Source organism: Paramormyrops kingsleyae, chromosome 3, assembly GCF_048594095.1.
Source record: "Paramormyrops kingsleyae isolate MSU_618 chromosome 3, PKINGS_0.4, whole genome shotgun sequence".
Classification (NCBI taxonomy): domain Eukaryota; kingdom Metazoa; phylum Chordata; class Actinopteri; order Osteoglossiformes; family Mormyridae; genus Paramormyrops; species Paramormyrops kingsleyae.
Window position 1 is genome coordinate 2,870,327 of NC_132799.1, and position 26,834 is coordinate 2,897,160.

The 26,834-nt window shown below is 47.5% G+C and overlaps 2 protein-coding genes across 3 annotated transcripts in view; one reads left to right on the forward strand and one right to left on the reverse strand.

The window, feature by feature from the left end:
- Positions 1–64: 64 nt before the first annotated feature.
- On the reverse strand, positions 65–8,030 carry perp (p53 apoptosis effector related to pmp22). Its single transcript, XM_023799803.2, has 3 exons — positions 7,688–8,030; positions 3,039–3,179; positions 65–1,111 (listed from the first exon to the last, which is right to left on the reverse strand). Exons 1-3 carry the CDS (start codon positions 7,890–7,892, stop codon positions 900–902), a joined length of 558 nt encoding a protein of 185 aa, XP_023655571.2. The 5' UTR covers positions 7,893–8,030; the 3' UTR covers positions 65–899.
- A 2,318-nt stretch (positions 8,031–10,348) lies between these two features.
- Positions 10,349–26,834, forward strand: part of arfgef3 (ARFGEF family member 3) — a 30,790-nt gene continuing 14,304 nt past the window's right edge. For both annotated transcript variants that reach the window (XM_072709386.1, XM_072709387.1), the window contains exons 1-17: positions 10,349–10,927; positions 13,235–13,286; positions 15,362–15,443; positions 15,683–15,814; positions 16,968–17,036; positions 19,193–19,315; positions 20,025–20,070; positions 20,331–20,415; positions 20,640–20,744; positions 20,868–21,192; positions 21,394–21,506; positions 21,581–22,515; positions 22,933–23,099; positions 23,527–23,692; positions 24,097–24,204; positions 25,142–25,357; positions 26,242–26,352. In XM_072709386.1, coding sequence (XP_072565487.1) covers positions 10,843–10,927; positions 13,235–13,286; positions 15,362–15,443; positions 15,683–15,814; positions 16,968–17,036; positions 19,193–19,315; positions 20,025–20,070; positions 20,331–20,415; positions 20,640–20,744; positions 20,868–21,192; positions 21,394–21,506; positions 21,581–22,515; positions 22,933–23,099; positions 23,527–23,692; positions 24,097–24,204; positions 25,142–25,357; positions 26,242–26,352 — 2,920 coding nt within the window. In that variant the 5' untranslated portion in view covers positions 10,349–10,842. The remainder of the gene's footprint in view (positions 10,928–13,234; positions 13,287–15,361; positions 15,444–15,682; positions 15,815–16,967; positions 17,037–19,192; positions 19,316–20,024; positions 20,071–20,330; positions 20,416–20,639; positions 20,745–20,867; positions 21,193–21,393; positions 21,507–21,580; positions 22,516–22,932; positions 23,100–23,526; positions 23,693–24,096; positions 24,205–25,141; positions 25,358–26,241; positions 26,353–26,834) is intronic.

The following is a 26,834-nucleotide window of genomic DNA, read 5'->3' on the forward strand; positions in this document are numbered from 1 at the left end:
TCTCAGGTGGAACATTAACACTCACTTTCTGCTTGAGGTAAAACATCCAGACTTGCATGCGAAATTAAGATGGTCTCAAAATGCACTTTATTGAGAAAAGTCTAAAGGAGCTTAAAATGCATGTCGCTTAATGTGGCAAAGCAGTGATTCTCTAATGGTGGTTAAAGGTGACTGCTGAATTCTCAGTGTAACAAAACTCTATGACTGGATAATTTTTATTATATAAGCATTAAAATCCCCATGAAGGAGTAAGGCACATTTATGAAGATTCAAACTACAAAAAAGTTACAGGAATACATGATTATAATGATGATAATGGAAAGATGCAAACTGACAAAACATTCATTTGAATAAACCAGTTTTACAAGGAGTGCAAACAGTGTAGTAGAGAATACAGCACAACTTCAAAAATAAGAGGCAACATTGCTTATTTGTAATATTTCAGATTCAATTAGAGAAAAGAATAAAAGATCCCAACCGCAGTAATAATAGACGATTTTCACAAAGACATTGAAAACCCCGTCCTCAGGAAAACTCAAGCACAGCCTGACATTGGGGCATTTTTTTGGAAAAAATTCTTCAAGATTAAGAGCACTTAACATTCCCAAAGGTCCTACTCTATCAGAAATACACACCTTTTGGGGGGGAGGAGCCAGTAAAACAGGAAGGAAGTATTCAAATATGTTACTATTTACACCGTTCAGGCCCTTGGCCCACTCCGGCAAGTAGAGCTGAACCAGTAAAGCTAAACAGCAGTAATTCCTGCTCGATCGTTATCTAGGCAGTGGATGTGAGGGAATTTCGGAAGCATGAAAGGGGCTTCCTGCGTGAAGCTGTCCGGACAGGCACCCTGTGTCCCAGCTCCCTGTCACCGCCTCCGCCGGACGGCGCTGAGGCCCCTAGGCGCTGTTGTAGATGTATTTGGTCTTGGCCAGGCCGGTGATCTCATCCTCATAATTGGGCAGACAGCAGAAGAGCACGCTGCAGCCAATCATGAGCAGCGTGGCGCCCCAGCCGAAGCCGTATGCCCACGTGTAGAAGTAGTGGCCCTCGTAGATCAGCTCGTTGAACTTGACTGGGTAGATGATGAGCGCGATGACCTGGAGAATCACTGCGCGGGGAGAGAGAGGAGGGAGATGCAACACCGTGCTGCTTCGAACATGCGCCGCAGCGTGGCGGCCATCTTGGCCATGAGGATGCCTGAGAGAGCTACTGCCGGGGCCTCCATCGGATACGTCAGGACCAGGGCCGCGCGATAGCACACTGCGATATCGTCAACATAAGGAGCTGCTGAATTTTTTATTAAATTCACTTTGGAAGCGATCAGTACTAAAGTGGCGGTGAAGAAAGGGACAGATCAGCAGCCACGACGTCTTTTAAAGGAGGAGATATTGTGGATAAACACGGTAAAAGGCTTCGGTGGTGTGGCGGTACTTTCTGCGGTTTAAAGTCCGACACATTTTTTAAACATAAGTGTACGCCGAATTTATACAGATTACTATCTTTTGGGCATCACAATACACATCTCATTAATATTTTAGGCGTACTGCTAACCTGCTTACCAAATTATGGGCGTAAGTAAACGTCTGTATAGTACCAAATGGCCGGCGCCCAGACAAATGTTTACGCCCGTCATCTAAAGGCGTGGTGATTATTACCCTATAATGGTGATATGTGATATCATGCAGCCCGAGTCAAGGACCAAACCCCGCATGCATGTTAGGGCTGGTTTTCAGAGGCACTGGGAAAATAGCAGTGCAGCTGGCCGCCGGCTATTCCCCGCTACGGAGTCCTGCGAATCTCCGTCTGCAGATCTCAAAGATGACTTCTGAAAGGTATTTGCATCTTATACCTTACTGGTTTACTCAGGACGCCCGAATACTGAGATTTAACTGTCCTGCAGGTAAAACGTCCAGAAAACTGAGAACAGCGGCATCATCACACTGGAGGAAGAGCAGCTGAGCCGCAGCACTGCATCGTGTGAATCGAGCGGACAGGTGTGGACGTGTTTAAAAAAAAAAACGCAGTGCCGAACGAAACTGGGAGGAGGGCAGCACGTCTCTACCTCATGGTCGGGGCCTGGGTAGGCAGCGACTGGGAGAGCTAATGGTGAGGTTATCCGGATAGAGGCAGGAGTACTAGGGTCAGCGTAGTCAAGCACAGTTTGGCACAATGCAGGGCTTAACGTCCCTATAAAAGGTTAATTATTTTAAGTTACAGGACAATGACATTTTTATGACTTCATGTAGTTTATTCCATGCCTCAGATAACTACAGGGTAACACTTTACATGATGGGGCACAAATACTTAGTGTTGACTGAAGTACAAATCATGAACAAATATAGTCGATACTTCACATAAAAGATGGGTTACGATTCATTAATGATGAAAGAACATGAGATCAGTATGTAACCTAGACTTTATAGTTAATTAATACATATTTAAAAGCAAAATACTACATTATTTGTGCCCCCTCATGTAATGATTTATCCTCTGCAGTGTCTGATGAAGATAGAGACCAGCAGGTGGCGAAATGGCTCAGCATTTCCCTACAGCTGGCCAATCCCTGATGACAGCTGGCCAGGCCACGCCCCCCGGGGCAGACTCATGCCGGGAGTGGTCGAGGGCGAGGGCGTGTCCGGGAGGGAGTGTTGCCATAGCAATTCAGTTGTGTTCTCATGTAAGGGCTGTGCCCAAGCGCCCGTCTGTCACACGGTTCAAAGAGCAAAGAGCCTCAGGCTTTGGCTGGATTGTTTTATTTTAAGTATTTAAAAACAGCCCAGCTGCTGCCCGCATTGTATGCCATAAACAGCAGAAAATACTTTTTAGAAATCAGAATAATGCACGCTAAATATTTCTTTACCAATATAACAGCTGAAGACATTGAACATTACCTCAGAAATTACAAAGCAATTTTAATGACTTAACGGCTACTTACTGGCTAGTGAAGGTTTGATCACCCTCAGTGTAATAATCACGTACGCAGAGCGTCGGCCGTGTCCCCGGGGGTGATTTGTAGCGTTCCGTGGGGAACTAACCTGCAATTATGAGGAGGGCTCCGATAACGGGGAGCAGGGAGATGTTGACACTGCAGCAGAGTGCTGGGCAGGAGATGATGAAGGCCACGATGAGGAAGAAGAGTCCCAGGATCATGAGAGCAGCTACGGCCTGGGCCCAGGCTGCCAAAGAAAACACATCGTTAAAAAAAACCTCAACAACAAAACAATAATTCAATGGCCTGTGTGCTTCGTAACAATTCCACTGAAAGATCACAATGTGATTGAGACACTGAATCATGCTCTCTGGTATCAACAGGCTTTTGACACAATGACTCCCATTCCAGTACCTCCATCTACCCTGTTGCCAGCTGCAGAATAAGCCCATTCCAGGGTAAAATACCTTAGGTGGAGCTTGTTCCCAGTGCTCTGGGTTTACCTCAGTGAATGCCAGATGAAACAGTTGAAAATCTGTCTCAATTTACAAGAACACCCTTAACAAAATATGTCGAGAGAGAGGGACCAACGCCACCCACATGAGAATGGGGCAAAAGATTCAATTAAAAAAAACAGACTTTCACCATAATGTCCTCCTGGCCATCCCTAAGCAGGACGGGCCAGACATTGGCTGCAGCCCATCGCGAGCTGACCTTTGGGAATGAACTCGGGGCGGCCCCAGGTTCACGGCCGGTGCTGGGAGGACAGTGGCAGTTTCTCATTATCACCGGTGTCACGTGGCAAGGACCTTCACTGTCACTTACAGGCCACACCCTGGGTAATTAAGTGCAGAGTCACACACCCAGCCTATGAAGACACAGGCAGGCTGGAACTCGCCTGAGGGAGAGGTCATGCCGAACAAGCCGGCTCCTGTCGCCTGCTTCAACCCCAGCCATCGCTCGCTGAAGGCCCCAAAAAAAAGCCTAAGTCAAAGACTCCAGGGCTCCGTTTGGCAAAGTGAACTGTGGCAGGTCCTGCCCAGCTGCCGCCGGACAGCAGGGGACACGAAATGACAACATCCCCAAATGGCACCGACACATTCTACTACCGATATGCCTGCTGAAACGCAAAGCAGACATACTCCAATGTTACCATAACTTACATCAAACAAACCAGTTCACTCACAACTTCAGACTCAGCTTTCAAACTCCTGAGTGTTTTCTACTCGTTCGTCGGCGTAACTGATGCGTTTCTACGGTTTTATTTTTGTGCCTCTTGGTTCTAAACAAAACAAAGCAAAGACGACACGGACGGCATGTTGTTCAGCGACGCGGCTCACGGTCTGGGTGCGGCTTGCGGTCTGGGTGCGGCTCGCCCACAGCCTGACACCTGAGTCAGACATTCTGCCTGGATGTGAAACATCCTTCATTTAGCTGGAGGGATGAGTAACTCTACGCTGCCCCTGCTGGCCGGCTGCCACGTTCACACTCCCATGGCGAGATCCTGAAGCCCGGCTTCTGCTTGCTCTTTACAGGCAGCCGTTTGTGCTTCTTTCTGACGTGCAAAACACAGAACTCCCAGACCAGAGGGGTGCCCTTACAGCGCGGGAAGCTTTTGTTCTCCCTTTACACAGAGCTGGGAGAGAAAACGCTTTAAAAGCACCAATGACTTCCGGCATCTCAGCTCCTGTTGGTATCGTGATTTAGTGTCTGTGCCCAAATCCCACTTGCACCAGAGACTGACTGGCCCTGCTTTCTCCAGAAGTGTAGGCTGCTTTGGTTAAAAGTAAATGCCAGTAAGGAGTAAGTTTCCAGTGGACAGTGACTTGCGTAACTGCATGGTGGGGGTAGGAGAGGTGATTTGTAGGGGGGAGGTGGGGTCGGCCAACTGAAGTGTTTGAGGGTGCTGGTTCGTGAGCTGCGTTGCTCGAAGAGCAACCCAGGTGCTAGGAAGCATTCTGCTGCATGCAAACTGCGCAGGAGTGCATGTCACTCATCTACAGCCAAAATATCACCTCCTGCATCAATGCAAAACACAGTGCAGGGGTGTAACACTGGGCCACTGGTAATGCAGATAAGTTTAGCAACTCGATGCTTCCAAATTCTGTTTTAACTTCTAATATACTGTAATTCACAGAAAAAGCCTCTAATTAAAACCAGTACAATGTCTCATACCTGTCAAATAAAAAATAACATTGTAACAGGCATCACAGTGTGAAAACTTTCAAAGGTTGAGCAGGATGGTCGGCTCCTCCAGTGAGAGATGTCATTCTGGCACCAAGTCACATGACATACTCTGGGCCTCTCTGGGCGTGTCAGTAAGGTGAGCAGGCCTGGCAGAAGCACACGGGAGAGAGTGCACACCCCTGCGGGCCCATGAGGATCGCCTGGTGGCACAGAAGCTTCCAGAGACTGACGCATAATTGAAAAACCCAGCCAACTGCCCGGCCCTGCTCATTCCGCAGATCCAGCCTAACATACCTATTTCCAGCTCTGTTTCTGAGGAAACGTATGACGAGATAACACCTAAACTCAGCCGGCTTGCTGAAACAAGCGCCACATTGTTCTGGAGTGAAGCACCCAGAGCAGATGGACTTGGGGCAGATAAGACAGCTGCTGACCTTCACTGGAAGGCTGGGGGGGGGGGGCACACCCCCATGGTCAGCTTTCACAGACAGGACAGGGTCTCCCCTCCCATGCAGGTTATGTTTCAGCTCCATGAGAAGCACAGCAGACCCGCATTCCTTCAGTCTGATCACTTCCCTTCCCAGCCACACCAACCACTTTCAAGGGAGCTAAATATAGGCCATGGGCAATCCAGCCACACATTACACCTTATTAAATACTCAGGAACTTTCTGGAACACCACCAATCATTTCTGGAGGCAGTTTTCAACTTGGTTATCATCTATGAATAAAATTTTGCAAATGTGTTAGATTTGCAGCTTGATAGTCAAGGCAAAGGTGTTACATTCTCTCTGGTGCTTGCTGCAGTTTCTCACGGTCAAAGGCTGTATCAAACTGGAAAATCAACATCAGGAGATGAAACTGTATCATTAACTTTATAAAGGTCTGCATGTGTCTTTTCTAACCCTTTCTTGTATTTGAACAAATGGCAAATAAAGCTTGATTTCATCTCATTTTTTGCTTTCTAAAAAACAGTCCTCCCAGGATACAACCTGTTTTTCTTACATGTTCACTGGGCTCATTGAACAAGTTTAGCCAGAAAAGTTTCTGAAATATCCAAGTGCCCCAAACACTCAAAGTCCTCAAAGTAAGTTCTTCTTTAGCTGGGCGTCTCAAACTGACTCAGAAATAAGTCTGCTCTTCATATCAATGCTACAGATCACAACAGTATCCCGGTGACTAAATCTAGGGTGCGATAAACAATCCTACAGATTTACAGTCAAACCCGCCTTAGAGGGAAAGTGAGTACAGTGTCACCTGCAAGGGAGACAAACTAAAACTGCTGATTGTAGGAGAAGACATTTCAGTTGCCAATATTCTCACCACCTTGATATCACTGGCAAATATTACTGCCATCAACATGAAGCCCAAACACAGCTGTAATCGCATCCATTCACAGCCACCTCTGTACAACTTTTATAATGTACAGGGGTGAATTTTGTTAAGATGGTACGCCAGGCAGAAACGTAACCCCTTGTACACGAGGGAGGAAAGCTTTCGGGAAAATAATAACGTTTAGCAGCTGGCCCACTCCTGCGCTGAAGGGGAAGTATCTTCGAGGGTCCGGTGGGCTTCTTAAATATTCATGAAAATGAAATCGGCGCCGCTGAAGCTGTACGTTGCGCGAATGCTAATTTCAGAGCGCATCACGGTGTTAGTCACATGGACTATTGACGGCGCACTGGCAGCTCCTGAGCGGAGGAATCCGGCACCGTAAAACCGGTTAATCGGCCTGCTCCACTGTAATTGTGAGAAATAACTGAGTGTGTTCCATAATACAAACTATATTTGAATATGAAAGTACATTTGAGGCACTATACTGGAAAGATGTGCCAAAGAAATGAATTAACAGGCATATATATAAACTTTAACTTGGGGTTAAACTTTGTAATATGAAGAGCTGTTTAAAAGTTATTCCTGTCAATCAAAGTAAGCAATTTTCTCATACAAAAGTAAGCGGGATTCATCTACCTTTGGACCGTCATCACTAATTTGAAATTTCTAAAACTTGAATTAAATTAGATATTCTTTGTTTATTCAAAGATACCTCTGCGTACATAAATCGTCGATGCTCCGTCTCAGCAGGATTAATATGTTTAACGCCGCCAATAGCGACGTTTCAAGGGAGGTACTTCCCAGAAAATGGTTGCTGGAACGGGGCATGTTTCAGCACGTACATTTATGTGCAATTTTGTCAGAAGAAATGGTATAGCTTGCAAAAAAAAAAACCTCAAAGTTCGGAGTTAGTAAATGTGAAAACACCGTTTACTTTGAAACTCAGGTGGCATTTTACAAACTAAAGTTTTCCGTCGGGTATCAAGCCACGACAAACATGTATACACATGTATCCGGGACCTATTTCTCGAATTCCTCATTCACCCCCTTAGACCTACACATATTTGTGTCTCGTGCTGGTGTTCCCCAACTATACAACAAATTCATTAGCGGCATCCGGGAATAAGTTCTATTTTCCATAGTAACACACCGGGTAGCCGACATTGACCTGTTACGTGATCATACTTAATATAGGCTGTGATACCTATCAGCCCTGTTACAGTCTCATACTTACGGTACTCCATGAGCGATTTGCAGTCCCAGTTATCATTACGTCCCCGGCACTGGTTCCACATGCTCGCATAGTGGGTCTGCGCGTTCTCGTCCTCCACCCATCCAGAAGTAGCGGCGATGGCGATAATGTCAAATATAATGGCGAAAAGCAGCAGCAGGGGCAAAATCCACCTGCACCTGTTATAGGCGATCCCGCAGCGGAACATATTGGGCACGGATGAGGGTGGCAGACCGGAGCGCACGAAGGAGCCTAAAGCTGTGTGATCCGTTGAAAAGGCGACAGACTCCGGGCTGTTATACACAAGCGCCCCGCCCGAGCCTGCAATGCACGCAATAAAGGCAGAAACCTGTACGAAAACCTGTCGGGCTGGGCGCTGGGGGATGGGCCAAAGGTTGCAAACGACAAGCGCAGAGCCAGTCCGCGACCGGCCCTCGACGCCCCGATCCGGTTTCAGGTTTCGCACCCTTTCGCTGCCACTTCGCACACAGACCTCCGGATAACTGCCCTTCCTTCTGCTGTGAAGGGATATTAAGCAGATGCGCGCCCAACGGAGAAAACACCGGTCCAGGAGTGACCGTCCGTACATTGTACCGGTTTAAGAATATTATCTAACTAAATGCAGCAATTATGACTATTAGTGAAAGACCTGGGCTCATGCAGTAGTAAACCACATTTTTCAGTAAAAGAATAACACTATTTTCCGTGCCATTGCTCATTTTCACAATGATTTTCATTAATTTGGTCTTACCAATTCAAATGTAAGTGCAATAACTTAATGTACACTGGGACACCTTTAACTGATTCGTATTCCAGCGTGCACTCCAAATTAAAGTTAAATTATTTGTGAAGTGCTTGTCACCAGGATAAATACCATAAAACTTTACAGACACGCCCACCTCGAAGACCTAATTTTAAAAATATCTGCATCTCATGTTGATAAACATGGGCATTATATTTCCCAGTCATATTATCTCCAGTGATGGCAAAAATGCTGTGACCGACGTGTTAGATGTAACGCCCAGGGACTATGAAACTCTAAAATATTACACATGGTCCATTAAACTGTGTCGCTGCTGTTCATTATGCCTAGTTCAAATATTAATTTCCCTGAATAACAGAAAAGAGTTACCACCAATCTTTGTCATCGATCGATGACAAAACAAACACTGACTAAGAGATACCATTGGCCTATAGTTAATATCGTTCTCTGTTAGCTGACGTTAAATAGGCTATTAGAAGATTAATTTGACTAAATTCTCCAAAATGAGACAGAGGACGCACAAAGACGCGTTGCAATTACAAATGTGTAACGGTAGATAAGGCAAATCGTTTAAAAACGTTTAGTAGATTTGGTAAGTAAAATGAAAACTACTCTGCTTGCAATGTTTGGTAGTTTCAACAACACACCGTTAGCGCCCCCTACCGCCAATACTAGACCATTACACGTACATAAAAGCGTCACACGAATAAAATAAAATATTTAAAGCATCAATGAGCTCATCGTTTTGGTGAACCAGCTTTGGGGAGAGCATACCTTATCTTTGGGGGGAGGGAAAGGGTGAAGTAAACGATTACACAGAGTCTCCAATAGCCTACATCTTATAATTCTGACACCAGCACTGCCGTAGTAGAGAATGGAGTTTAAATACGACGTACCACACATTCAACACAATTTGTGATTTTAGGTAGATGTCCAGAGGAAAGTGAAACTGGTATCTCTTTTTACAGACAATACCCCAGAATGTCTCTACTACAAAACAACTGCACAAAAGTTTCGGTACGAAATTTTGCTTAGTCAAATGAAGCATTTAAAAGAAATTGTGTTGGGATTTGCAATTATTGGTAAAACTGGGGGACTGATAAAATATAGTACAAGCAGGTAAACGCTCAACACAACCTGTGGAAAGCAAAAGCCTGCAGTGGTGACGGGTCGGTGGCCAACATTTAAAATGTCGGTTCTGCCACGTAACAACCAGCCAACAATGTATTAATATCAGTAGGAATTGGACCAAAAAGTGCCCCGAACCTGCTTAACTAAAGCTACTATTTCACCTGTGCAATGACGTACAGCAAACCTATGACGAGATTTCGGAAACGAGAATCGCGTTTGCTTTTTACGTTATCCGGTTATCCAGATTGCGAGAAGATCCTTCTAAACTATGCGATCTGGGATCTGTTTCGCGTTTCCCGCCCCACGTCAATCTTCAATGGATGTGATGGTGGCGAGCTGATCCCAGATCAGAATTTTTCGAATATAGAATACAGAGAAGAAAATGGTTGAAACGTGAGAAATCATATGGCATAATAGGTATATACCGAGAACAATAAAAGCCATTATTTAATAGGTTATTTAAAGCATAGAGAACAATATACAGCTCGGTGTATAGAAAGTATACAGCTGTACTATGCATACTATATGTATGTATGTGTGTACACACACACACACACACACACACACACATATATATATATATATATATATAAAACCATATAAACCATATTCCTAATATGCTCTCCTCCCGATGTCGCTGTGCTTGTGCTTGTTGATAGTCTTTTATAATGTTGGAGGTATAACATTATCTCGGGTGGAATTCACGGGAATCAAGCTGTCAGTAAGCGGCGCCTTTGTATGACAATTTCCCTTCAGGCGTCCCTTATAAAAGGCGGACATGGACGTACAGCTCCATCAGTAAGCCGTGCATGCAGAAGGGTGAGCAACATAACAGCGGCCACAGTCCGAGCGGCATCCCGGCGCGCCCCAGTCCGGATTCCAAGCCATTTAATCCCTCCGTTCCAGCAAAAAGCCAAAATCCAGATCCGCAGTTTGCAGATTTCAAATTTCCCAGGCTGAATTAGGGAAATGGCCCGTCTTGATATACAGTTACCCCAGCCACATACGTGCGATTCAGCGTCCAGCACAGGAGATTTCAGAGATTTCACCCAAGTAGTGCGACACCCCGTCTGAAGACCTGGATCCGTCGTTCCGGGAAACCTGGACCATTTTCGCACCGACTACATGGGCATTTCCTACTGAACTGACGTGTGATCTTACATCACTGGCCTTGGGATGAATCATCGCTAGAAACAAGGATGCTGCTGGAATAGATGCGTAATCGCAGTTGGTTCAAATCAGGTTTCGTATATTAATTTTCACCATGGAAGAAATACTCCGAAAGCTACAAAAAGATGCGTCCGGGAATAAGCACAAAGCGATAAGAGATGCCTGCACTTTAGCTTGTGGTAGGTACTTCGTGCGACACCTGACGGCGTTAAAGCGATCCTGACGCGCTGCCTGTCGTACCAGCAGAGTGAATGATTAAATCGTTTATATAATATTAACAGCGAACATCGTCTAAGGGGACATACTGACTGGGCCTAATATTTGGTCAAGAAGGAGATCCTGCGAGTTGGGTCTACAATCGGGCACTTTACTTTTTAATGATGATGGTATTTGACGAAAAATGCACGCCTTCAAGCAGATATGTACCGCACCGAAATGCCTCATCTGAAATGTATTGATCGTGTTGACAATTTTGAAATTTAATACTCGTAATATGTAAAAATATATTTAATGTCATTCGGCTACATACGGAAGTGTAAAAAAACTGAAGTATGCCATCTATCAGCTGTATTAAATGTATGTTAATAGTGCAAATCTGCACTATTTTGTGAAAAAAAAGTTGCTGGGAACTGCTGTTAAACCATGTAATTAATACATTGACAAACCACTGTCCACGCTACGGATTTGAAGGATTAAATAGAAATATAGGATTGCTTAGATAGTGCAGGTAAATCTCATGTCAGGTTTGTGTTAGTAATCTTATAATAACTGTAATATATAATACATCTAATATCTCCGCAGTAATTTATCGTGGTTAGATGTAATATCAGATTTAAGTTTAGCATTGGAATCAAGGCGAGTCAGCTGTTACATCAAATGAATGAAACAGAAAGTAGCCTCTCTTATAAATGATGCTTAAAAATATTTTAAGCATAAACACTGTATATCTCATTATCATAGTCTTATCAAGATTTAAGGAGAAAAGTAATATTTCTATTTAGTTGGCTCGTTGATTTTAATGTATTAAAATTCTCACGAATGGTCTTGTAAGTATGAAGAACATTCATAGTGTAATCTTTTGTCCATATGATCATACATCTACCCTGAATCCTGTATATTTAAGGCTGGCTGTTGCACTCATATTTACACAGTGTGTTGACATTGGTGTCACAGCATGAGGGATGCCCATCCACGAGCTCGCTGGGGCTGTGACCGCGCTCTGTCAGCCTGCAAAGCCTCGCTCGGGCCTGCTAAGTGCCGTCACAGACACTCCTGTTTATTTACAGCGGCGTAGGACTTTCTGCACGAGCAGCATGCTCTTCACACTGCTACCTTTCTGTTCCAGTGTGATGGGCGTTCACATACTTTTCACTACCACCAGAAATGCAAGAAGTAACGGGACAATTTTTGCACTGTTTTCAACAATAAGGCACCCCCCCCCCCTTGCTTCTGTAAACAATAGATGTGTTGTTCTGTTGCCCGAATTTGAGTAGCCTGTCAATCCTATGATGGATGCAATTTTTACTGACCATGTTTGTAAAAGTCAAGTAGATTAGTGCAGGAATAAATTAACTTTTTTCACAAAGTAAACATATAAGGAGAACAATATAGGACCATTATTTTGTCCAGAATGAGCGCAATTTCAAACTACGGAAAAAGAATCAGTACTCATTATCTGTCAGCTGTTCACCCTCTTTGGGTCGCATTATGTGTTCTGGAGCTGAGGGACATTCGGCAGATCATTCATATTCTTTCTGAAGTCGCACTGAAGTGAACACTTTGATCTGCCTGCATAGACTCTGTAACCTTTATAAATGCTGTACTGTGAAACACAGGGGTAGTTTTTGAGAACAGATTCTGGATCAGTGCTCAGCAGCCTGGTGTCTTGCTGGCATCTCTGCTCGTTGGTCCTTATTCACTGATTAATGCTGCAGCATGCAGGATGTCAGCACAGCCTTGCTGCCGGGCCACCTGTCCCTTCTCTCTTTTTCGGGGGGGGGGGGGGGGGGGGGGGGGGGGCATTATAGAATGACACGATAGCACGGCCCCTGTGCACAGCTTGCATCCTAGATGACTGCAGACGAACAGTCTGTCAGACAAACTGATACATAATGGGTTTGGTGCCACAGGGAGCGATGGATGGATATTGAGGGGGCGCTTGGCAGAGGGACACCTGTATCAGAGATGCCACTTCACTTGGAAACATGCCTGGTGCTATCAGATTGTTCTTTTTTCCATTTAAACAAAATGTGTCCTTCATTTCTCATGCACAGTTTGTAAAATGCTACTTTTTGCCCAATAGCTAAAACAAGATGCACATAAAGGTATCATCAAGTTGTATGTATTTTAAATTTCTTATAAAGGTATAGTTGAAAAGTTATTTATGGGTCACTAGATACAGTTATGGCTTGAAAATGCTGTCTGACTCACCCTTTATCTAAATTCTGACCTGATCTTATCCTCTCATTTTGTTCATAATGCAACAGAATCCCTTGAGGCACAAAATGGATCTTTCAAAATCCTGCCGTCTCAGCTCAGGTAAGGAAATGGACACCTCGCTTGTTTGGCCTGCTGGAGTGACGGAGCCTGTGTCGGGGTGCGGGCATTGCCACGTTCTGCGTGTCAGAGTGACGGAGCCTGTGTCGGGGTGCGGGCATTGCCACGTTCTGCGTGTCAGAGTGACGGAGCCTGTGTCGGGGTGCGGGCATTGCCACGTTCTGCGTGTCAGAGTGACGGAGCCTGTGTCGGGGTGCGGGCATTGCCACGTTCTGCGTGTTAGAGTCATCATCCGTATCCGACCTTCAGCTGACATTCCGGTATCTTGCAAATATTCGGATATAATCTGGGTCAGCTTCAGTACTCTGTCCATGTCAAAGCAGATCAGCCTCGAACATCTCAGCTCTTCCTGTCTGGGCCTCCTCCCGCCATTGGAAATGCACCCAGATGGACCGGTCCGGTTAGGAGATCATCTCTTTTAAGCTCAGTTTACCCCTTTCTATCAGCCTTAATTTGAGTGACGTCCACATAAAGTACAGTGGGAGTCACTAAGATACTGTCATACATTTAGCTTTATGGCCGGTACTGTCCTGATTACTGACACTACTTTTCAGCCAGTTCTTGAATTTGTGTGGATTTGAGTACGGTGAGGACAGCCCCCTCCTGGCCACCTTGTGTGGGTTCAGCAGTGGTACCCGTGTTGAGCGGGATTGCTGAGCTGGCTGAGCACGCCCTGACTGCCCTCCTGTCCGCCCATGTGACGCCTCCCCCCCCCCCCCCCCGAGGCGTATCTGCCCACACACTCTGCAGTCTGGTTTGCTGGGGTAGGGACTTGCAGTGCTGTAAAGGGCGAGCTCTTACAGTGGACACATTGTTCCATTTCAGGCTCTGTGTTGTGTAATAAAGGCTGGTTTGAGGGAGTTTTCCATTATGTTTTCAATGTATTTTATTTTCAATGTATTTTGTTAATTTCAGGGTATATAATGTGTTCATATTTTTAGCAGCTAGAACAATAGATGTGTGGGATATGTTCATTAATAGTAATAAACAGAGAGAATGTTCTGTTTGGGTTAGAGGGTGCTGTTACATGGTGGTTCATGTTAAATGAGGGGGGGGGGGGGGGGGGTGATATCGGAGGGGGCGATAGTAGGTGCTGCCATCAGGAATAAATGGCTATTTGCTCTGCACCTCGATTTGCATGCATGGCTTGTTCCTGTCCTGTCATTCCTGTATCTCCTTCTGGGGTTTAGTCAGTGTTGATGGCTAATTCTACCTACCAAGGTAGCCCATGAAAAGCTGCTGCTTTTTCATTACGGAGGTCCTGCTTGGTTCATGTATGACCTACCTTGGGCTCTCCGTCAATGGTCAGGAAGACACCGCATCGTTTAGTCCAGCTTTCTGTGGACGATTCCCTAGAACCGCTTCTGGGGGTGCCTAGAACCGCTTCTGGGGGTGCTTTTTGGCGTCGATGGTTCTCTTCTCGTTTTACCCGTTCAGCATACAAAGACATTGAGTCTCCAAGGCTGCAGGCTGTTACCATACCTACCTGGCTGTAGAAACGAACATGGAGAATGGAGAATACTCACAAAGACGGTAAACAAGACGGAGTGACACAGAAAAGACGGTGCCCGCGCTTGAGAGGGAGAGGAAATGAAGGGCAAAAGTAGCTGGTGGTATAAGAGAAAGAAAGTGTCTCACTGGTAAAAGATTTCTTGCTCAGCAGGGTTTGTGAAAAACTTACGCAAAACACTCCTCCTTTAGTCAACAGAACAGACTCCTTACTATACTGGAGAATATCAGGCCATTGCTGTCTTATGGAGAATTAATGGTATGTTTCCACCTGGTAAATACACATAACATTTGTTTCAGTGGTTGTAGTTAAAATCTTATGTTCCTCTGTGTTCCTATCAAGCATTTTCATTTGGCTCAGTTAGAAGAAGGACAAATGAACTTCCTTTGATCTTTGCATTACCGTTTGATTGTAAATATCCAACATGACGACTAACTGGTCCAACTGCTGCTGTTTGCTTTGATTTTTCTGTAAATCAGATCCTACACTTTTTAATCCAGTGCCGTAGAGGGGCCCCTACCGGCTTTTACATGCTGCTTTTCCACAGGGAGAGATGCCTGCTCCCTCTCCGACTCGCCTTGGAGTCTAAGAACAGCAGGCTGGCGCAGACGGCCCTCGCCGGGATGCAGGTGCTGCCTCCGTCTTGGGGAAAAAGCCACCATACTTCCATGCTACTTCTCCTTGCCCACTATTGGTTTCTGCATGATTAACAGTTACCAGGTAGCCCAGTGACTTTGGCTTGACAAACTTGTGGGCACCAAGAAAAAAAAGCCTATTTTCGCTGGTCCACACGTCGTCCTCCTGCCTTGGCTCGGTCTTTGCAGTGCTGCCTGTCTTTAGTGATTTTTTCTCTGTCTTGATGGTGCAGAAGATACTCTGTGAAGATCGCTTTATCGCAGTCGATCCCGAGCCGCCGGAGAAGCAGCTGTTGAGCCAAATTCTGGATGCTGTGCGGGTGACGCCCACTCTCCACGAAGACCTGCAGGTGGAGGTGATGAAGGTGAGAGTCCGGAAGACAGTGATTGCTAATATGTCCAGTTCAGACCTTGCTTCCATCGCTCTTCCCCTGTATCTGTAAGGCACTGCTTCCCAACCCGGTCCTCGGTGACCCAAAGACAGTCCACGTTTTTGCTCCCTCCCAGCCCCCTGTCAGACAGGCCACATTTTCGCTCCCATCGTTGGTGTTTGGGCTGCGTTTTGTTCTTGGTAATCAGTTTAAAGTAATAATCTTGGCATATGTGTTAAAATGAAGTACAACACGCAAAACACACGGACTCCCAGGGCTACGGACAGTGTGGTATCTGTAAGGAAATGCTCACAACTGTCCTACCCGTGGATTTAACAGTATTAGTCTTTTTTATGGTTTGTAAAGGACTGGATGCTTCCATGTGATTATTCAGCAGTGGGGAGCACAGGCCTTTCCTGGCCAGTGAGAGTGTATCAGCACAGGCATTTGGACGCCTTTGCCCGCCTGGTGGAGTCTCTGTGCTGTGGCGCACACTGTCGGCACGCTCCGTTTTTCCCCCAGATTGCTGGGCATAGAGCCAGTGCTGCTGCCAGCTGGCCACACCCACCTCCAGGGTGGGGCACCAGCTACCTGTGTCCGCCTTGGCATCGCGGCTGGTTATGGCGTCAAGCGCTGAAAAGAACGTAACTGTACCTCTGTTATAACACATTTGCTACAACTAATGGGATTATCTGCGTTGGGTTGGCGCCCCATCCTGGGTTGTTCCCTTCCGCCCGTAGCCTCCAGGATAGGCTCTAGCCCCCCCGCGACCCTGAATAGGGCAGACGGTTACAGACAATGGATGGATGGATGATTGGATTATCCAATATGGCCTGCAGTTAGCATTGATCTTGGAACATTCCCAATAAGCAAAGGCAGAATGTCTTCTGGGCTGCCCTCAGTTCCGTCACAAAGGCACAACCTAAGACAAATTTAGAGTCAAAATTCACATGATTTTATATGCGGAAAAGATTCCGAAAAACATCAGGAGGTCGTGCGGATTAAGGTCGCAGTTGGGGTCAGATTTAGATCCCGCAGGAGGTAACGTGAATAGCAAAGCCAAAGAGAAGCCATTTCAGCACGATGTAGGAGCTGACGACAGTACAGCCATGTGCAATCTGCTGAGCTGCATGCCTTCTCCCTGTAGGTCCTGCTCTGCATCACGTACTCGTCCACCTTCGAGATCAATGGAGACGCCATCCTGAGGATTGCAGAGGTAGGTTGTGTCTTCCAGAGCTCATTTTTAGGAATGATCTCTCAGAGGTGACTTGTTTTCCTCTGTGAGTACCTGTACCCATGAAATCCTGGTCGCTGATTAACTCATAAAATCATTTTACTGGCTTGATGGACTGGCCCCCCCGGGAACACCCCACTGCCGAAAAAATGAGCCACACATCATGCTGGATAGCGCAGACCTGTCATTGTCTCGTAAATAACACGGGTTTTAATGCTTCCAGGCATAAATTTGTAAAGCGAGATTGCTTTATGGGATTCAGTATTCATTCTGTGTACTTTTTGTGCTCTGTGGAAATAAGAGACGAAACAGTCGTAACAATTAACTGGTCAGTTATGCCATTATATCAGAATAAGTAATGACTTCTGATTGTAAGTAGTATTTCTGTGCTATGATGATGTCAACAGTTTTTGGTGGTATATTAAATGCTAACATTATTAATGTTTGTATGTGTATGTCGATTGACGTGTCCTGAAAAGGCCTATCCTCCTGTTAAAAACAGACTTGCAGCCCCTCACCTTCAGCTTGTCGAGGGCCCCGCTTTCCATCCTCCCGTCTCCCTGGCCCCCGTATCCATGGAAACCCCCAATCACAGCTGCCGACAGCATGTCAGAATTAATGTATTGCCCACGTCACAGATGGGCGGACGAGACGCTTAATGTGGCGGAGTGGAAAATCACTACATAGCCGTCATCGGTCTGATTCGGGGGCAGAGCGTGACTGCAGACGCTGGCCGTCCTGGGAAGACGAGCGTCGATTAGCTGCGATGCTAACGGGCGCTCAGCCGTGGCGCGTCCTAACGCTAGGTGGTGTCACAGGGTGTGAATGCTTTACTCGCTCCAGACTCTCTGACTCACCGTTGGCGTCGATGCCCCCGACTACGCTGCACTATGCTGTGCTGTTGTTCTGTTGAATGGAAGAAAATAACAGCTGTTTATGGAATCCATTTGTATTTCTCCAGATAAAGAGTAATGGATGAGGCCAGCAGAGCAGGCCTGCCTCAGCAGAACAGCTGCGGCCTGCCACAATAAAGGAGCATAATGAAACTGATAAGAACAGCCAGAAAAATGGAAACATTAATCACCCTACAACAAAAATACTAAAATAACAATTTAGTATCCATGAATTAATAATCCCTTCCTGGGCTGTTCCCTGGCTTCCGCCCGCAGTCTCCGGGATAGGCTCCGGACCCCCCTCGACCCGGAGTGGGACAAGCGGTTATAAAAAATGGATGGATTGATAAATTAGTAATGTATTACTATTCTTGTTAACTGCTTTGGGAGAACCGTGTTGTGAAAGGGGTTATATAAATTAAAAATTAGCTGAATATACATTACGCACACACACACACACACACACGCTTGGGATTTGCCCAGCAGAGTGACTTTTGAGCCCCTGAGCCCCAGCTGCTCCAGGGCCTGCTGGACCCTCCTCTCTCAAAAATGTACATCGTTTTGGAATAAAAAGGGTCCGATAAAATGAATGAATAAAAAAAAGTAATATGTACTGTATATGAAAATCTGCACTTAACCTGAATTTACCAGCAAAGAGGCCTATCAGAGAGCAGAGCAGTGGCGCTTATGGCGGGACCCAGCCTGCCGTGTGATTTACTGTGTAATTAGGATGGTGCTGCTTGAGTAATGAGGGCTGTGTGTCGCTCCCATCGCCAGCTTTAAATTAGCAATAGAGATGGGAGTGTTATTTTAGGAAGGAGGTTAGATGTAGCCGACGAAACGCAAAGCGCTTCCGTGTCCTCAGCTGACTGAACGCCGGTGAGCGTGCTCAGAGCAGATCTCGGCACGTGTTCCCCGGCGGCTTCACGGGGCGGCTTCACGGGGCGGCCAAGGAGCAGGCGCGCGCTGTCCGGCGGCATTTTGTCATCGATCCTTGGGGACTTCTGGATGTTAATGAGCGACTGTGATCCTATCTGGCAAGAGGCCTTTTTAAGATGTACCAGATGTTAATGAATTGTATTAATGGTCCTGATAATTAATTTCCGGTTGTACCGCTTAAGCTGTGGGAATGGATAGGAATTAACAAATCACATGATGTGTGAGGATCCACGCTGAAGGCTCTGCGATTGATTTCCTCCTAAGCACGGCTCTGAGTGCCCCCCTCCCCCGGCTTTCTGCCCCCAGGTGTGCATTGAGACCTACATGTCCAGCTTCCACCAGCGCAGCATCAACACAGCCATACGCGCAACACTCAGCCAGATGCTGGGCGATCTCACGCTGCAGCTGCGTCATCGGCAGGAGAACACGGTCAGTGGCTGGGGAGGGGGGGGGGGGTTGTGGGGGCTGAGGGCTGGCTGCCCATCACGTTTGACTACTTTGATATCTAAGAGAGTGATGCGTCTGAAACCAAGACCAAAACCGCAATGTTCAAAATCTCGTATTGCAGTTCCAACCCTATACCCAACCCTAGGAGTAGCCTGTTGAGCTCAGTTTTTATTTAACACTATAACACATGTATATCACAAATTGATATGCTATACATTTTGTAAATATTACACATTATGTTGTCCTCCAACTGTGAGTGTCATGTGACTATTTTGGTCCAATCATAATCGAGGCATCGATCACAGCTGCAATAAAATCTAGGCTAGCTCAAGAGGGATATTAACCCCCTTTATTGTTACAAATTGTTGGTGATTAATAAAATCTAGAATTTTTTTCCCCACTTTTCATTGTTCACCTGCCCCCCCCCCCCCAAAAAAAAGAAAACTGAACCATGGATTTGGAGAATTGCTGCTCTCCTATTGATTTTCAGTTACACCCTATTATGAATAGCGACTGGAGGTTGTTTGATCAAAACATTCTCAAGGTGGACAAACAGTCTTTACAGTTAACTTAGAGCCCACATCCCTGACCAGAACAATCGATTTGATGGCTGGATGGATTATCAGCCAGGTTTTTGTGTGGCTCTATATTCCAGTGGAGATGTGTGACTGCCCTCGTTGTTTCTCTGCAGACAGCAGAAGGAGACGAGTGGGTGTTGTCAACAGTGCAGCGCAAAGGTACTTTATATTGTCTGTTTATCGGAAAAGGCGGCAACCGGGTCCCTGGTGGGCCAGAGTGGGGAAAGGAAGGGACAGTAATGGCTGTTTTATGGCCGACATGCTGGTGTGTTCCTGGAAGGAGAGTGATGCATGACCTCACTGGTTCTGTGCCAAGGCAAAGGCAGGATTCCCGGGGGGAAGCGGGGGGTGCTGGGGCCTCGTCAGCGGTTGGATTTCAGTAACCAACCTCCTTATGATTTCCCGCTTATTGTCTGAAGATGCCTCCCCGACGACCGAGAGTCTGTACGAGGACGTCGTCACCGTGCTCACTGTCTTCTGCAAAAAGCTGGAACGGGTCACAAGGTGGGATGGCTGGGGGAGACGCACCTACAAGCTACTGGGGGAGGGGGGGGTCCTGTTCAAGTCATTGGTTTGAATGTCCAAAAGGCTGCCAGTTCTATGCAGGTCAATGCATTTCACAGTTAAAGGATATGATGTTATGATGTTCTCTCGTGTGACCACGTTAGATTGTACTTCCTGTTCTGGCTGCTGTAGACCCATTGATGTATGCCCCCCCCCCCCCACAGTGATAACCAGCTGCTTCAGCTGCTGTACCTGGAGTGCATTCTGTCCATGCTGAGCAGCTGCCCCGCCACCATGCATCTGCACCGTGGTTTCACAGACCTTTTATGGTGAGTCACCGTTCCTGCCGCACTGGTTCCCCCTCAGCTCACTGGGTCACCTTGTCCGGGACGTGGCCGGCCGGCCGGCTGCATTTCCATCGATGGCTGTCATTCACTGTGGCTTCTTTTCAGGAAACAGCTGTGTCCATCACTGGTGGCCATCATGGGGAATCCCATGAACGACAAGACGATCACGTCGGCTCACGGTGGGGGGCTCCAAGAGATGGACTCGCCCTCTGCGGGTGTGTCAGACCAAGGCCGGGGCTCAGGCTGCTCTTCCAGTGCTCCTGCGCTCATCGGTCCCGTGGCCAGGACTGTCTGCTACATGGCCACGGAGCTGGTGCGCTTGGTGGGCTGTGTGGAGTCCATGAAGCCTGTTCTGCAGTCTCTGTACCACCGCATCCTCCTGTACCCGCCGCCTCAGCACCGCGTGGAAGCCATCAAGATCATGAAAGAGGTACAGCAGTGCTGCCCTGGGAGATCCTTAGCGCTCAGACAATCTGTACATTATCTGAGAAGAATAAAGCTCAAGGAGACGTTTGCCCACTGTCTGCCAAAGACCAAAGTGCTTTTCTCCTTGAAGTGCAGAACAAAGAAGATTAGCGGGTAATCGCTGTGTTTGGGCTCCTTCCATCTTTGTATCTCCATCTCTCTGCAGATCCTTGGTAGCCCTCAGCGTCTGTTTGATCTGGCAGGGCCTTGCGTCACCGAGCCAGAGTCCAGAAAGAGGTCCTTCTCCAAAAGAAAGTCTCACCTGGATCTGCTCAAACTGTAAGCAGTTGTGTGTGGGGGGGGGGGTGATGGTTGGTCATAACTTGATAACTGATTGTTTCTCTGTGCCGCAGGGTGATGGACGGCATGACGGAGGCCTGCATGAAGGGTGGGATTGAGGCCTGCTTCGCCGCAGTGTCGTGTGTAGGCGCCCTGCTGGGGGCTCTGGATGGTCTGAGCCAAGGTCGGGGCCTGAAGCCGGAGCAGGTTCGGCTGCTGACGCGGCGACTGGATGAGCTGCGAGACGGCACCGAGTCCTCCCGCGAGTCCATGGAGGTCAATGAGGCGGACTTCCGCTGGCAGCGACGCGTCCTGTCGTCTGAGAATGCGCCCTGGGAACCCAGCGCCACTGAGCGCAGCCCTGACATCAGCATCAGTGTCACCACGGAGACGGGCCAGACCACTCTGGAGGGGGAGTTTGGCCGGACGACCCCGGAGGAGTGCGGGGAGGAGCCCCGGCTGCAGTCTCCTTGTGTTCTGGACAGCGGCGCAGGTGCGCCCTCTGGTGGTAGGGAGCCCCCAGCTTTGGCAGATGCCGGCAGCCAGCCTGACGTGGTACAGCGGAGCCACACGCTGGTCTACCCAGACATCACCAACTTCCTATCCGTGGAGTCGCAGGCACGGTCGCATGGCTCACGCTACAGCGAGAGCAACTTCAGCGTAGACGAGCAGGACCTCTCGCGCACAGAGTTCGACTCTTGCGACCAGTACTCCATGGCGGCCGAGAAGGACTCCGGCCGCTCCGACGCCTCTGACATCGGCTCGGATAACTGCTCGCTGGCTGACGAGGAGCAGACGCCGCGCGACTGCCCGGGGCACCGCTCGCTGCGCACGGCTGCGCTCTCCCTAAAGCTGCTCCGCAACCAGGAGGCCGACCAGCAGAGCGCGCGCCTCTTTGTCCAGTCTCTGGCCAGCTTGCTGCCGCGGCTGCTCGGCCTCCATAACGCCACAGATGTGGACGTCTCACTCCAGAATTTCTCCTCCACTTTCTGCTCCAGCTTGCAGGCGGGTAAGGCACAGTTGCACCAGAACGAGAAAAAAGCAGACAAACCTCCGAGCTGTCAGTGGACACACTTAGAAGAGTCAATGTTTTCGGTCGTTACTTTACTGGATTTATATAGGTATATAGGTATAGGTAGTTTAATCCTCCTTCTCTCACCTTGGGTTTTGCGTCAGAGGACTTTATAATGTGCAGCTACGGATTGAAGCAATGCTGTTTTCCGGCTGTCTCTCCTGAGAGTTTAGTCCTACTGTTAATCACCATAAGCGCAGAAAGTTGCAGTTACGCTGGAAGGTACGGCCTCGGGCAGAGTGTTGCAGCACATTGAGTCAGACAGTGACGGATGATCTTGTTTTAATGGGATTCCTAATTTTGCAGACAGAGTCATGTTCCGTAGGTTACTTTCCTGTCCCTCTGTCCATGCAGGTGGCATCCACTCGCCCGGGTTCGAGGGGAGCGAGAACCTGAGCTGCCAGGCCCTGATGAACGCCGACGGCCTCTACCTGGTGTCCTACTATGCTCTGCTGCTCAACCTGAAGCTTTGCTGCTGTGATTATTACCGCAGGAAGCCGGCGCCAGTGCTGATCAGCCTGGTAATGCCCCAGGCGAGAGCCCAGAGGCCGCACACTGTCCAGAAAAACCGCCTGATTGTCCCTGTCGTCAGTAGACAAGAATTAGCCTATCGGGCCCTTTAGTTTTACTGCAATGACTGGATGGTGTCACTGCGGTGTCACTGCGGCGTCACTCCTAAATGAAGCCTCCTTGGGGCTTATCCTGGAGAAAAAAAGTAATATAAGCCAATGGATGGGTGCTCGTCTGCACTGGACAGTTTTGGTTCTGCAAAATTCTAATCACTTTCAGTAATGTGTTTGATATCACCAAGCACGTCCAACCATAATCTTGCCCCTAGTTTAATAGAAGCAGTAAAAGTGCATTTATTGACCAAATGGGATCCTCCGTTTGACTTTACTGTGCTCCTTCTGGGCCTTTCCCTCTCTTTCTGTCACCCCCCCCCAACAGAAAGAGTTTGTGCGTCACATCCAGAGCAGCGGCGTTCTGGTGGTCCTCTCCCAGGCCTGGATCGAGGAGCTGTACCACCAGGTGCTGGAGAGGAACCTCCTGGGGGAAGCGGGCTACTGGGGCTCCGCCGAGGACCACTCCCTGCCCCTGATCACCATGCTGACAGGTTCGCGTCCCAGCACCCAGTCTGCCAGGGCCTTTGACGCATCTCCTTAAAGGGCCAGTCCACCAAAACATTGTTTGTTTTGAACATGAGCAAGCAAATCCCTGTCTGTTCGAAGGTCATTACACACATCTCGAATGTCGAGCTGTAATTTAAACACTGGATGTTATACCGGATGTTATAGTGCAATGCATATTGGTTGTATTTATAACAGTGGAATTTTAAGCCCATTTGCTAGAATTTGCGCTCACTGAAATGCTTCATTAATACCATCCAGCTACATGAAGTCTCTGTGCAGCAATGCAACTGCCCTAGATATGGCTTTGCTACACTTCATGCTGTATGTGATTTGGCGGTTCGGTACGCCCCCTGCTGGCAGTCGGCGATCACCCACCCTGTCTCCACAGACATCGATGGACTGGGCAGCAGCGCCATTGGGGGTCAGCTGATGCGCAAGGCCTCCATGCAGTCGCCCTTCAGCTGCGACACGAGCACCAATGACACCGTCATGGCGGGTATGCAGACTTGCAACAGAGCACCATCCTGATCTCTGTCGCCACCTTGAGGGCATGTGGAGTGAAGGCGTGGCTGTCCCATCAAGAGGAGGTCGTACACGGTGATGTTGGAAGTATTGCAGGCATAAAAAAGACATGTAACATTCATTTATGTTTCACTTGACCCAGCTTTGACTGGATGGAATCTCCACTAAGAACTCAAGCAAGAAACTGCCTGAATTGTCTTACTCTGTTATTCCGACGGATAAAGACAAAACCACTTGGTGCTTGGGCTGGGTGATATATCGATAAAATATTGTGATTATGAACATTCATATCATCATCAATTTGAATATCGTGAATATAGTGATGTAACCTAAACACTTGTGTTCTTGCACAATTGACAGTAATAATGCACATGTACATGAATTCCATCAAGGTTTAAGTCTGTTGCTGGTAATTTATCGTTATATCTGTCACATGCTCCATAATTAACAGCAAAACAGTTTGGTCATCATAATCAGAAAAGCTCAAAAATCACCTGTAATATTTCTGTTTCCTACATACATTGTGATAAAATATCAATATTTTGTAAATCTCTGACAATATTGTGATATTATTTTAGGTCATATCACCCAGCCCTAGTCAAACCCTTTCCCTGGAACGAACAGTGAGGCCGGCAGAGAAAACAACCTAGCAACCAAGCGTACTGTCTGCATTTTCTAGTGTTATGCCCTGTAACAAGAACATTTTTCATCTGATTATGTATTAAAAGTAGATTTCAGTTCGTAGTCTTTTCAATTTGTTGCCATTTTCATGTCTTGAAGCTGTTGAAAGGACATTTTAAGCAAAAATGGAGCATTGAAGTAAATATCGAATTATATCGTGATACCCGCCCTGCTTGGTGCAGCACCGTTCGGCGATTAGGGCGGCATTTCACTCTGCCATGTCGCCGCAGGCATGGTGTTTGCACGCTACATCCTGACCGGCTGCTGGAAGAACCTGATCGACACGCTGTCCACACCGCTCACCGGCCGCATGGCGGGCAGCTCCAAGGGTCTTGTGTTCATCTTGGGGGCTGAAGGGGTGAAGGAGCAGAACCAGAGGGAGCGGGATGCCATCTGCATGAGCCTGGACGGGCTTCGCAAGGCAGCCGGACTCAGCTGTGCTCTCGGTAACACGCCGTGATCGCAAAGTGCATCCGGGATGTCTGACAGTACTGCCAATTACCAACAGATGGCGACACTTGGTTTTCTATCATATATGCATTCTATCATAGATGCCCAGTGATCTCTGATGTAATGTTTGTTGCATTCTTCAGCGGGTCTCATGAGTAAAGAGCACCGTGCAGGAGATGCATGGAGTTCTAGCTGCTAAAAAAAAACCATTTTCTCTCAGAATCCAAACTTCATGTCTCATGCAGGAGCTGAGAAAAACGTCTTTGAAGCCAGTATGGAAAATATGCTGATAGCAACAGATGGGTGTTATATACCTACTGCTTTGCTGTTGGTATGGTGAATACAGAGGAGCTCCAATTCTTAAAATAGTTATTTTTAGAAGCAATCTGTCACATCACAGATTGTTACATTTGAATTGCATCATCAACACATTTTTATGAGGTGTGATTCCTGTTGTCTTTATGCACAAACAATATAGAGTGTGAAGAGGTTGGACTGAAACATGGCTAGCCTGCGATGGAGTCTGAGTTCATTTTACATCGTTACGGTTCTCTAACAGAACTGAAAATGGCCCCCGCCTTTGTTACACAGCCCAGTGACTGGCGGTGATCCTGCCCACTGCACTATTCAAAGACACTATTCATCCAGCACTTGTGATGTGGGCTGTCGTGTTGAAAGATTTCAGCAGTCTGACGTGGTCGAAGCATGACACGCTCTCGCTGTTTGTTTCCTTGGCAACAGGTTTGGCTAAGATCCCTGGACGCGCAGCAGAGTGACGCGCGAGAGGCCGACGCCGCCTCGGTTCTCAGAGCGAAAAGCGACTTTCTGTTTCCCTGCCGTCACACGTCACACGACCTCTGCTCTCATGTCCCCTCCCCAGGTGTGGCAGCCAACTGTGCCTCCGCTCTGGCCCAGATGGCCGCCGCCTCCTGTGTGCAGGAGGAGAAGGAAGAGAGGGAGTCGGCAGAGTCTGGGGACACCATCGCACAAGGTACACCGTTGCACTCCCCTAGGTGGCGCTGTGGAGCTGTCAAGGAAAACACGAATGGACTGGGATAGATGTAGATGATGTCACATGTCTGGGCCCTAATGGGTACAGTAGATAAACCATAGATGTTTCGCGATATGCATACTTGACCGTACCTGTGTTCCCGTGACATCATCTTCCATTGCTGAAGACCAGTTCCAATACTCAAGAACAGGTCTAAAGAGGATGGTAAATATCCCCAGATGTCCTTCTTGTCCCCCCCCCCAAATATCAAGGATGCATCCTTGCCAAATGAGACCAATCCCATGATCCATTGCGCCCCAAGTTCATTCTTGGGAGGCAAGTTAGCTAGACCTCAAGTATGATCTTTGCGTTCTTGGTATTGAGAAACGCCCTTTGCTTGGGCTAAGACAGGCGTAGAATTTTGCAGTTGCTGCTGCGCCGTGTTCTCCCGGCTTACCTTCCTCTGCCACGTCCCACCTGCA